The sequence below is a fragment of the Chroicocephalus ridibundus genome, chromosome 4 (assembly GCF_963924245.1).
Source record: "Chroicocephalus ridibundus chromosome 4, bChrRid1.1, whole genome shotgun sequence".
NCBI classification, from domain to species: domain Eukaryota; kingdom Metazoa; phylum Chordata; class Aves; order Charadriiformes; family Laridae; genus Chroicocephalus; species Chroicocephalus ridibundus.
This window is the reverse complement of record NC_086287.1, coordinates 93184466-93196871: the sequence shown is the minus strand read 5'-3', so window position 1 is coordinate 93196871 and position 12406 is coordinate 93184466. Positions and strand designations below refer to the sequence as shown.

Sequence of the window (12406 nt, the reverse complement as noted above, 5' to 3'; positions counted from 1 at the left end):
ATGACTCTTAGCCTGATCTATATGTATCATTCCCTAGAATTCAAAAAGCAATACCATTTTCATCTTTTTCAACCTAGGACCCCTCTATATGTTTGACAAATTATCACATTTAAATAATGGTTGTGGGTCTTAGTGGATTTTTCACGGATTCCACGATCAGTTTAATGGATAGTTGACAGGTCCAGATCTTTCAGTGAGGCAAACTTTCATCAGTTACATCTATAAACATACCCATTTTGTCAATTTATCCATGTATTCCGTATAATTTTCCCTTCTACCTTGTCTTTCAAGACTTGAAAAATACTTTTCAGTCATCAATTAAATCTCATAAAAAGATCTATACAGCAGTTAAGAAGATATGCTCTTGAAAATATATAGAGAAACCAAGAGACAAAGAAATTCACATGACAATACTGTAAAGGTATGGCAAAAGTGAAACGGAAATGGAACCTTTGCACCTAGTTCCTGCAGAAAGAGCATTATTTCACTGAGGGTGCTCTCAACTGACAGGAGGGAAAAGGAGTTGGCAAGTCAGTTTATTGAACTTCTCTTTAGTCCTCTTCCAAGTTTGAGAATAGTAACTGGAGGCATTTAGGATCCAGTTTCATTCAGCAATCACTCTCCAGGATTAGGTCCTCAACTTCCATGTAAGTCATATGGTATCCAGGTACCTAAGAGGAAAGGGCAAGGCCTTTGGGAAAACAGACGGGGTGGCCCAGACTTTCCAACCCTATCTGAATCTCCCAGCTCGTGGCTCCCAGCATCCCTGACACCCACACTCCCGCTCTCTCTTTTCTCTTACTTTATAAGCAACCTTTTTCACTTTGAAACAATGTGCTCTCTACTGCAATTTCCTCTCCACAACTCTCACAACTTACAGTTGCTGTGTGGAGTTCCTCTCAATCCCCTTCCACTTCCACGCACTCCTTAAAAAAATACTGTGGCTAATATTTAAGTCCTCCTTTTAAGCAATGGTTACAGCTCTGGCAGTTGCCTTCGAAGCTGTGCCACACATTTTGAAATTTTCCCCCCAGTTTACGTGACATTTTTCTTCTCTAATTCTTCTATTGCTACGCTGGTAAACCTTCAGCAGATCTTACGGACACATCTCTTTAGATAACATTCCAAAAGAATCTGTCCTTCATAGCCCTTTTTTCTTCATCATATTCCTAAGCAACTTCACCATCTCCACACTGACTATTTGCAGCTCTACGTGACCAGATTTGAGCATTCCCTGTGTTGATAAAGAGTTTTCATTCTGTATGTCTAAATTAGCCAATTGGGCTCGTTTTCTCCTTCTCCCCTGCACTGCCTCTCTCACTTGGGGAGAGAATACTACGAGTATCTACCAAAGATTCTTCATTATCCTACTTCAGACTCTTCTTTGTACTGGTGTTGACTAAAACCTTTGCAACAGCCAGACCACCAGGTACTACAGTTTACACTGCTGACTAATCTCTCTCAAGGATTCTTGTTTACTTGCCCATTCCCACCCGGTTTTTTTAGCCTGGATTGTAGGGAAAGCGGGCTTATGCGATCATCACGCAGAACGGGTACATACGTGTCTGTGCACGTCCTTCTGCTCTGTGCTGGGACACTGCCCGGCACAGGTGAGTGCTGGCCCACACTCAGGCTTCTGGGTACCTTCAAAACACTAATACCGTCACTGAACATGTTTCTGTGTTATATCACCGCGCGTAAACGCTGTAAACTGCAAAGCCTGAAAGTTTCAGAAAGCTAGTGGCAGACAGATTTCACACGTTAAATCCTCAGGTTTCTACCACAGAAGAATGAGTGCGCAACTATAATTCACTATTTCTGAATGCCGCACGTCAGAAATGCCACACAATCCATTATTTCATTATTTTCTTCTGCTTTTTTTTAAATTTTGAATTTAAAACAATCCCTGTAGTCAAACTGTGGCACACGGGAACTAAAGCCAAGGTGAGTTTTTTCAGAGTACACTAAAACCATATATAAAAATATTCATAGCCTGAGTAATGGTAGGAGTCTCAAGCTTAAAAAATGTCAATATTTATAACTTTTACTTATATACATGTATCTAAATGAATACACATGTAAAAGATTCAACTAACAGATGTTCGAAAATGCCTGGGAATGCAGGGTTTTTTTAATGAAAATAAATAAATAAATGCATTTTTGTTTTGAAAGTCATAGCTAGAACTACCTCCAAAGTGTAAATCATACGCTTAGTAAGTCTGCTATTATTATTATGGCAAATGCAAGCAAACTGCCAGGGAGAGACTACTCAATTCTAGATACGATAATGAATGTGCATTTATTTGCAACAATTGTGTGAGCAAATCCTGCATGAAGACTTCTGCCAAATAACTCTACATTTTTTTTTCCCATAAGCCTTCAATGGTTATTTTCTGAAAATCATACTTAAGAAGTGATGATAGGTCACTTCTTTAAAATAAAAAATTAAATTTCAACGGAAGCAAAGTTTGCAATAATCTAGATTGTAAATGGAATCATTTAGATAAAGTTGAGTACATACTACTTGGACTTGTCCATCTTCTCCTATTTGGTGGATCTGAACCTGCTGAGCGTTGGCGAGTGCATAGTGTAGTGCCTGTGGCTGGTTCTGCTGGATCTCATTAGAAGCTGAAACTGAACTCTGTGAACCCTCTGAAAGAGAGACAAAAATCCAGCTTTATTATATGTGCATATCTCACGTCAGTGGCCACGCAACAGTACATACTTAAAAACTGTGGAAAAGAAATACAGTCAGTAAGAAGATGCAGATCATTTATACGTTAATATCCCTATGCCTGTTCATTGCTCACCTGTAGATTCCAAATTCCAAAGGAGTTCCAAAGGCTACTTTGACTCTGAAAAGCATACATTTAAAAAGCCTCTTTTGAATCTAGATTAAGGATTCTGCAACTGTAAAAGTCATATCACAGCAAAACCACATACATTTCCTAAACAGGTCAACACTTACTTTTTTGCTCCTGTGTAGCTGAGAACTATTACTGCCACCGCCACCACAAAGATACGCCTGAAAACCTATCCTATAAATTGAAGTTATCATATAAATAACTGATATCTCTCAATTGTTTTTCAAGATCCATAATCTATAATTCATACTGACACGCACGAGCCTGGAACTATTTTTTTTTTTTAACCTCAAAATGGCAGGTTGATTTTTTAACTTAGATGAATTTAAACACTGCAAAGTAAGGCCGCCTGAAAATGCCCCTACAAAATGGAAGACACCTGGGTGTTATCTTTGGGTAACAGTGACAGCCACCAGGAAAACCATCGCATCATTTCAAGAGGATAACAACTTGCTTTAGAAGCAGACATATCATAGATTCATTTCTAGGTCTTCCAGATGCAGGGACAGGATTCTTATAAATGTAAGAGGCAAAAGGCAAGTAAAATGAACGCTTTTTTTTTTTTTTTAGCATAAAAGTACTCAAATACTTTTTCTTTTTTTTTTTTTTGAAACATTACTTTTTTATGCATATGGTGTCAATGATACTAAGAGACTAATAATATCAATAATTCTGTACTGAAAGGGTAAAGTGGAATACAGTGGACCAGAAACTCATCTACGTACGGGTCTCCCTCGAGATTAAGACCCCACTCGCAGGTAAATGTCTCACTAGATACCATTTACCCTTTTAGGAATCAGGAAAAAATCCGGGGGCAATTGATCAATGACACTTCGGCAGCACGCGTGACAAGTTCAAGTATGCACCGTTAGGAAAAACCTTAAAATGTCCCAATATCTTACTAGTATCATACTAATATTCAGCATCAGTCCTAGTTTTCTTTTTTTTTTTTTTTTTCCTTATTTGAGACATCCTGGAGAACAGGACTGTCATAAAGGGTTTCTAGAATAATGTGTTTGAAGAAATACTTTTTACGTCCAGTATTCCTGTAAACAACGTTAACGTTTTTCTTCTGCTATGCCACAAAAATACACTGAATGAAATCTCTGAAGTGTTTTACAATTTTTCTAAATTATTTATTGCACTGACAATGATTTCTTATGCTACGAGGGAATGTAAAACACATTAACATCTAATGGAGTAACATTCAATACTGTAGGGCTTTCAAGCTGTCCAAGTACCGGAACCTATAATGAAAATATTTAAGAAACAGTGTCACTCTGCTTCCATTGTAGATCATTTCCTTACAAGACTTTATGTATTGCTTAAATAAGCACTAGATAAGCTTCATCCTGCTCAGAGATGACTGATGGCTGATATATTTTGATTTTTAAAATGATGGTTGGTTTTTTTGAACTAACACAGCAGGAAGCCACGTTTCATAAAATTTTAATACCTCTACCTAATATTCTAAGATTTGTACTGAAAAGAGAATGCTAGTTTTTGCAAGAATGAGCTTTATCAACTCATACAAATATTTTAATGGAAATGTTCTTTCATAAAAATCACCCATTTGGGTTTTTTTTTATCCGGTCTGCAAATGTTTATGTAAGAAGATAATTTTGAGTTTTAAATCTAAACATGGGAACTGGAAACTAACTCAAACCCGCCAAGCTAGTACTTACTTATTTGTTGAAAATTCTAGTTGCTTAACAAATCCACTAGACAGCTCTAATTATGTTAACAGTCTGCAAATACCAAACTACAACCAGAACACTTAGGAAGTAAATGAGCAAAGCATGACAATTACATGGGTTTGCTGTCTATCGGACATACGGCTTTAATACCTTACCTTTGACTAGTTGGCAACGGCAGAAAATTTGTAATTTCTTAAATATACTCCTGTCACTTACTGAGCAATTCCAGTATTTCCTGCACTGTTGTACAAGGGAAGTTTGCTGTATAGAATTCCGGATGGGATTAACAAATCACAATTGGCAGAAAAGTCCTGTACCTAGTATGAGAAACCACACCGTCAACCAAATAAAGATGTGATTTGTTCGAATTCTGATACTAAATCATGCTTTCCATTGGCAGTGGCTTTGCGATGCTCACTGAAAGTAGCACAGTCTAGAAAGATCTTTTACCTAAGCTTCTTTGTTTTTCGCTTTTTCTCTCATTTCCATTACTTCAGTCCTAATAATATTTTCTAGAGTTAATTTTCTGTACTTTTTATTTAACAAATGGCACTTTGTTAGGATGCTAAATAGCTAAGAAAGCCCACTGTTATTCACCTGGCTTCTTATAGGCTACCACTAGTCCATTCTGTTGTGATTTTGTCTTTCCATCATGCTTCCCAGTCCCCCGCTATGTAATTCAACAGCGGAGTTGAGTTACAACTCAACTTCCAGTCAAGCCACAATGTCCAAACACGTAATCCTTCATTTAGACGTGTGAGCGTATACACACGTACATAACTTCGTACGCTCAAACATACACAGCGTAACTGTAAATACGCCAACAGCAAAACTGGACTTGGGACACCAGCAAGGTGAGACATGTGTTTCACTTACGGATTTAATAACCTTCTCGCAGGACTTTTCCTGTAGCTTACCCTTACCATTACACAGCCTGCAACTGCTGGACCTCTGAGAAAACACGAAGATGCGCTTATAATAAGTATTCATTTTCTGACTAAGAAACTTACGCAATAAGAGTACCAAAGAAATAAGAGCTGCAGCAGATAAAAACATCTATTTACATATATATTATATGCACATATTGAAATATATTTTTAACTGTAAAGTCCAAAAGCCTTCATTTGCAAACCATCTTTCGCTGCGCAGATGCCAGAAATGATGATGCTTTTCCGAGGTGGGGACAGGAGACACAGACTGAATGCAATCATACTGTGCATCTCGCACGGTCACTTATAAAGGGATTTCAGTTTGGCTTCACGGCAACCACCACAGTTGCGTTTTCTTTCTTTTTTTGTTGGATTTTGGTGGGGTTTTTTTTTTTCTTCGTAGGAAGAAAGAAGAGAGAGGATTCAACAGTGTCTAAAAACAAAACATCCTTTATAAGTATTGTTTTTCCCCTCTAACTCTCTGACCAGACAAAAGTAATATTTATCCATTTTTAAACATTCCCCATTAAAAACAAACACAAACATGAATAGCACACAGCTTGAATAGAGGATATTGTCAACAGTTATAAATCACTATCATGTAAACTATCTAGCCTCACATTTACAACTTTGATATATTAGAGAAGCCCTGGCACCGAGAAGCTCCACAGCTGAACTCTTGCTTTGAAATTTTCCATTGCGCTCGTTACAATGGGGCACTTTGACACAAACCGAGCAGCTGACGGAGCGCTGCTACCGAGCACGTTATCCACGGCATTCCCAAAGCACCCGCCACTAGATGGAATAGCTTTGGAGCCACCCACAGAATGGAAGATGCTGCGCTGACCATTCCGCGGGTGATTAGGTTGGGGTATGGCGGGGGTGGGGGGGGGGGAAGACCCGATGCTGAAATATTCCTTGAAATTGGACCTTTTACATTTTCTGTTTGTTTCCTGCATGTGCTTATGAGTCAAAGAAAACTTAGCCTGAGTCTGTCTTCTCAGATGAACGCTCAAGAGTTGGCAAAAACACTCCCACTGAAGCATTTACTTCTGTCGCGTTTCTCAAAGCTAATCTTCCTCAGACACTGCTGAACAAGATTAGATTTGTCAGACAAATGTACTTTGTAACCCTTTCAAGAATATGTGTGTTTAATTCTCAATGAAGATCAGTTTTACAATGCCTCACTTCAAAGGCAAAACCTTTGGCATTTTCTAATTCTTTCCTATTCTACTTCATCTGGTTTCTTATTTTGGAAGGAGATGCAGGGGGTTCCGCGCCTGTAGCACGCTTCGGCTCCCTGTGCACCGCTATTCAGAATTGTTTTCCTGCTGTATAGGCCTCCCAGCATCGCTCTTCTGCTTACAAACTAGGACGTGTCTTCTTACTTCCTTGATAGGTAGTCCTAGTAAGGGAAGGTTAATGGGCAGATGTAGCAAAGCAGTCCCCCCCCCCCCAAAAAAGCCACCAAAAAGCAGGAAAAACACCATTACTGAACAATTAATAGAAATAAAGCTGTACACTGTAAACCATTATCTCAACCTGACTCATCCAGTACTAAATGCCTCCAATTCTGCAGAACAGCTTTGAAGATTTGGCTGCACATCCATTTTATATGTGACATCTCAGCATAGGCTGAGCACTTCAGCCCAAATCTACATATAAATCCCAAAGTCATAGAACTAATTAAAAATTCCAACATGGAAAACTGTGATAACAGCTTCAACAATCTTAAGAGAAATTAAAAGAAAGGGAGAAGGCACTCTTCAATTAATCCTCCTCCCAAAAAATTCATTTCCTACTGCCTTCCCTCCATAGACTGCTAACGTTTTTAAAAAGAATATCTAGCTAAATTATCATGGCAACCATGTGTACAACTCTTGTCAGGAAAAAAAAAATTTAAAAAAAGAGAAAAACACACATTAAGGACTGAAGTGTTGGCTCTGAGAAGAGCAGAACAAATCCCTGCAATTAACACCTCAATTCCAACAAAAGGCAACAGCTTCAAACGGAAGCACCGGATAAAAAAAAGGAAAACCATCTTCTGCCTAAATATAACTGTCTGCTACAACAACTTTATGCAACCTATAAATCTTGTGGCTACCGTAACGCTGCACAGTCAATTAAATGTACAATCTCGATTAATGTCTTTGGGGGTGAAGGACGGAGAAGAGATATTCATTCCTAATTTCCTACTAGCTTCTCCTTGACATGTTCTTGTCTGCAGATCAGTTCCTCTTGAGCTCTTAATGCTTGAACACTGTGACAGAATTACAGCGCCAAAAACTTCCAAGGCTACGTAAGGACTATGGGCTCAGCCTCCTGCTTTTCTATGGTATTTGCATAGCTAATTTTTCCATATGATAAACAGAGCAGAGAGGAAATCTGTTGTAATTTTTAACTGCATGACTCAAATTAAAGCCACGTGCTACATAAACTTTTACACACAACAAGCAGAAAAAGCCTAAAAGTTTTGACGTGTCCAACAAGTACCTAAGAATGAAGCTCAAGAACAGCAATCCTCTTCAGATGTAAATAATTCAGAATTATTTATTACGCCTGCAATAACTCAATGCTCATAAAAATCAGAAATTCCTAAATAGATGAAGTCGGAAGTGACCTCTGGGGATCATCTAGTTCAATGCACTTCCTCAAGGCATGGGCAACCAGAATCGACTGCTTCCAACTGCATCCGGGTGGATTTTGACTGTCTCCAGGGATGGTGTATCTGCAGCTTCTCTGGGCAACCTGTTACTGTTTGACCATCCTCAAGATTCCTCAGACCCAGAGAAATCAAAGTCAGGCCACACACAGGTGACTACAGGCTGCTCGCTCTCTCTCTTCTTTTTTTTTTTTTTTTTTTTTTTTTTTTAAAATGAAGCAAATTTATTCTTGCTAAAAAGCAGCTCTGGAAAATCAAGTCCCCTAATTCACAGGGGAGGATGTCCAGCAGGGCAGTGACCATGCTGATTTGAGACTATTTCAGAACTAACAAAAATATTACTTTCAATGCTATGTAGAGATGTTGAATAATTTTGACTGCCAAACAGACAACAGTTATTCTAGACTTCTAGCGTAACAGCATTTAAGAAAATATTCCGTAACACATAAGAGACAAATGCTCCTTTACAACACCTGAAGAAAGAGCCAATAAATTTCTGTTGATTGAAACATACATTATTATACTACAACATAGCAGAAAGCTATTATTACCAGCCCCTAGAGATAGGTGATGAAAAAATATTACTTCAAGCCAATCAAGGTTTTCAAGTTTTGAATTTGAACTTTTTTCTGTTGCACCTCTTGGTCACAGTTTTAATATGAAATACCACAATCACAAGTTTGGAAGTGGAAAAAACCTGACCAAGCTCTGGAAAAAGTTCATACAGGGAACCTGGTGTTCATTCATTCAGGCTCAGGACATTGAAATCATATTTAAACCTCGTAATGATGTCTTCAGACGAGCTCAGCTGCATGGCAGACACTGGGATACCACGCGCCTACTCAAGGCGCCTTTCGATGGCAACAGCTCATCTGAAAAAGTGCTTTCTGAAGACTACGGGACCATCTTCTAGAGTACGCCCTACAGCTTCCCTAGCAAATTATTGTAATTTAGCTAAAAATCAGTGGGTTTAAGTACTTCTAACAAATAGCTTACGTTTATCATATTTGACCTGGCAACAGGGGGAGGGGGGGGGGTGTGTTAAATTTCCCCCCCCCCCATGGCATCATCTGAAGTGCTTATTTACAAGATGTGAAGCGAAAGTGCTTTCCTACCAAACGTGTGCGACATCACTGCTGTGCCTCAAGGATCAGCGCAGCCGACACGCTCAGCCTGAGGTCCTTAGTGACCAACCCTGGCCAGTCACAGAACTACGCTCTCCCGAATTTCCTGATCAAACTCAATAATTATGGCTTCTCTGAACAGAAGTCATACAGTCTTATGCCGAGTGAGTGGAACAAAAGTCAGAGCTTCTCGGAACAGCTCAGAGGACATTGTACACGAAACTACGCTGCACACCCCTGCATCCTTCACAGTGTAAATGCGACACAGCAGCCACTCACCATCTCTTAAGAGCCTTTTTTCATTATGTCCTTTGTGAGAAGCAGCTACTATATTCTGCCCAAATAACTCAAATGCCGGTTACACGGGAATTGACACGGAGCAACATACTACTCAGTGAAACCAAACACAGGTGCTTTTCTGCAGACAGCAGCAACCACAGCTGGGTGGAGACCCGACACAGAGCACCTCCAAGCTGATCTTAAGAGCTAGAACGAACAATAGTGGGAAAGACAGTTTCTCAAGTAGCTGAATTCCAGACCATTCAAGGCTCACCTTAAATTGCCCCCTGAAACAAATGCTACCATAAAAACTGTCTGGGTTCATATGTAACACTTTAAAAAGCCATATTTGACAGCTATGTTGTCATAACTGTGAAATACAGACCTCCTTTACTTCAGAGCTGTGAAATATTACTTCTCTTTCCTGCTGGCTGGCAGCAGGAATTCTGCTATATCCACTACACAGTGTGTATAATAAGGAACAGATGCCTGTGAATTATGATGCTGTAATTCCATTGAGGGGTTCCAGGGATGTCAAACCACAAGGGCGAAGTCTGAGCAGTTCATGAAGTTACCTGAACAGAGCGGTGGAATTACAGGCCTGTCACACAAAAGTTACCCTTTTAAACGTGTGCGAATCTACAGCTTTCCCTTGCATCTGTTCTTCTCTTGCTTTTCCCTGCACGTTCATTCAGCATCTCAATCCACTCTCCCATTTCTCCTCATACCTTCTCTTCTTTCTTCAGGTGGAACCTCACTCCCACCCAACTGTGGAATGCAAATTAGTTTTTCAAAGGACCACCCGACTCTGAAAAGTGGGCTGGTTTTCTGGGAGCTTCTTCACAGTGGGTGCAAATGTAGTGGTGAATTCATCTAACATCTTTACAGCCGCCCAGAAAATGATGCCAACAACGTTCTGAGTAAAAGCGATATTTTAAAGAAAATTAACAAAAGACTGAATCCAAGGGAACATTTTCACGTACCGTTACCAAAGGCAGCTGTTAATGTTATTGCCAATACTCTACTTGCAGCTGCACAGTATGCAGTCCCGCCAATGACATGCCAAGATGCCTCAGCTGACCTTCATCACCCTCAGGACCAAAGACATCTTTGTAAGGACAGGCAGCCACCTCTTTGCTATCAAGGGGACCTGGGAGATGAGACAGCCTGTACAGTGGGAGACCCAGGTGGCATAAAAACTCCTGGGGAAATCCTGGAGATTGATGGAGCCAAGGCAGCCAGCTCAGCTCCAGCTAAAGGAGCCAGCCGGGGCTCACAACGCAAAATACAAGGTGGCTCCTGCAGAACCAGGTGATGAGCGTCTGGACCACACTACTCCAATAGCGTGCTGCTGAAATCCCAGGAGTTAATTCAGGTGTCTTTGTACCCATGGAACAATTTACTCCCAAATCAGGTTAGTGGAATTGGGGGAAAAAAAATTGAGTTTTCAGCTTAACCACAACAAAAAACCTCCACCAAAACTTTATATCTTATGGCCTTCTGGAGACAAGAATTCACTGAGCCCGAGTCTATGTTTTACATCTCTATACTGGTCTCCCCAAATCTCCAAACCAGGAGATTAAAGATTAATATTTTTTAATAATAAATCTCAACAACGGTCAAGGAGTACAGTCTAATGAGCACAGACCCATAATACCTACTTACTACTGCATTTGTATTTTAAAATACTGATTACTAAGAGACTGAAAATAAAAATCCCATCAACATATATGGCTTATGGTTATCATTACGTTGATTAGTTGTTTTAATTTGAGAATTTTGGATATGATTCCCAGTTCCAGCACATAAAATTTTCCATTGAAAGCAGATTTTGGCATTCTTTGCATGAGATACAGTGGTTAGTGTTAACATGCAACCAAAAATTTTATGCAGGCAAATAAACTTACTTCCTTTTCTTTGGGCTCGCTTCCAAAACACTGGTTTTAATATATGATGTACAAATGTCCCGTAACACTGCTTTATATTAAAAGCATGAGCCAGAAATGTCCTATGAGAACACTTCTTAGGTCAGTATTTTTCATTTGTTATTATTATTCATGCCTGCATACCTACATGGAAATACAGAATCACCTACAATATATTCAATTTCTTCAGAGGAAAATACTTCAGGAACAAAATTTAGCACGTCCTACTAAATGGTGTGAACACACTGAGAAAGATTTAATCACTTGACTCCTCTTACGAACATCAGTTGCAGGAACATTTTGACCTTCTACTCAAAAAACTGGACATGGTAAAAAACCCCGTGTGATAGCACGAAGCTGCCTGTGCTGATTTTTTTCAGTTAATGCATGTAGATGGACGTTCTCAGGCATCTCAGCAAAGCCAGGCACTCAGATAACATACAAATCAACAAAGCCAGTCTCTCACACACTGAAATACAGTAGACTTAATTTCTGGCAAGTCTGTATTTTACTATTATTTTAGAGACAGACTCCCTTCTCCCTCTGTCTCTTTGTGAACAAACACGCACATCTCGTTTCCTTTTTAGGATCATTAATGCGCCGCAACCAGGAGCGTGATTGCAATTTGTAGATGAAATGGGATTAGAAGCTCATCCTACCAGGGATCTACTTTGGTACAAGCCCCGTGGAGCTGCGTAGGACTCCGAATGTACCAGGAGGTGGTTGGCTTGCACTGAAGGCCCATGATGATTTAACTACGAATGGTTGGCTTCACTTAGTACATGGATACACTCCTTGAGCAGCACTGTAGACATACGTACACTGTAACAGAGAGGCCTCCTTGCCAATGATAAATGGTACTTTAAAAAAAAAAAAATAAATATATATATATGCAGGAGTATAAATCCACTCCAAAAATTCAATTG

The 12406-nt window shown here is 39.6% G+C and overlaps 1 protein-coding gene across 4 annotated transcripts in view; it reads right to left on the bottom strand.

Moving 5' to 3' along the window:
• Positions 1 to 12406, bottom strand: part of BANP (BTG3 associated nuclear protein) — a 153665-nt gene that overhangs the window by 72282 nt on the left and 68977 nt on the right. For 3 of the 4 annotated variants that reach the window (XM_063334812.1, XM_063334813.1, XM_063334814.1), the window contains one exon: positions 2522 to 2652. In XM_063334812.1, coding sequence (XP_063190882.1) covers positions 2522 to 2652 — 131 coding nt within the window. Of the gene's footprint in view, positions 1 to 405; positions 672 to 2521; positions 2653 to 12406 lie in introns of those variants that run through there. The other variant, XM_063334815.1, reaches the window with a different exon arrangement.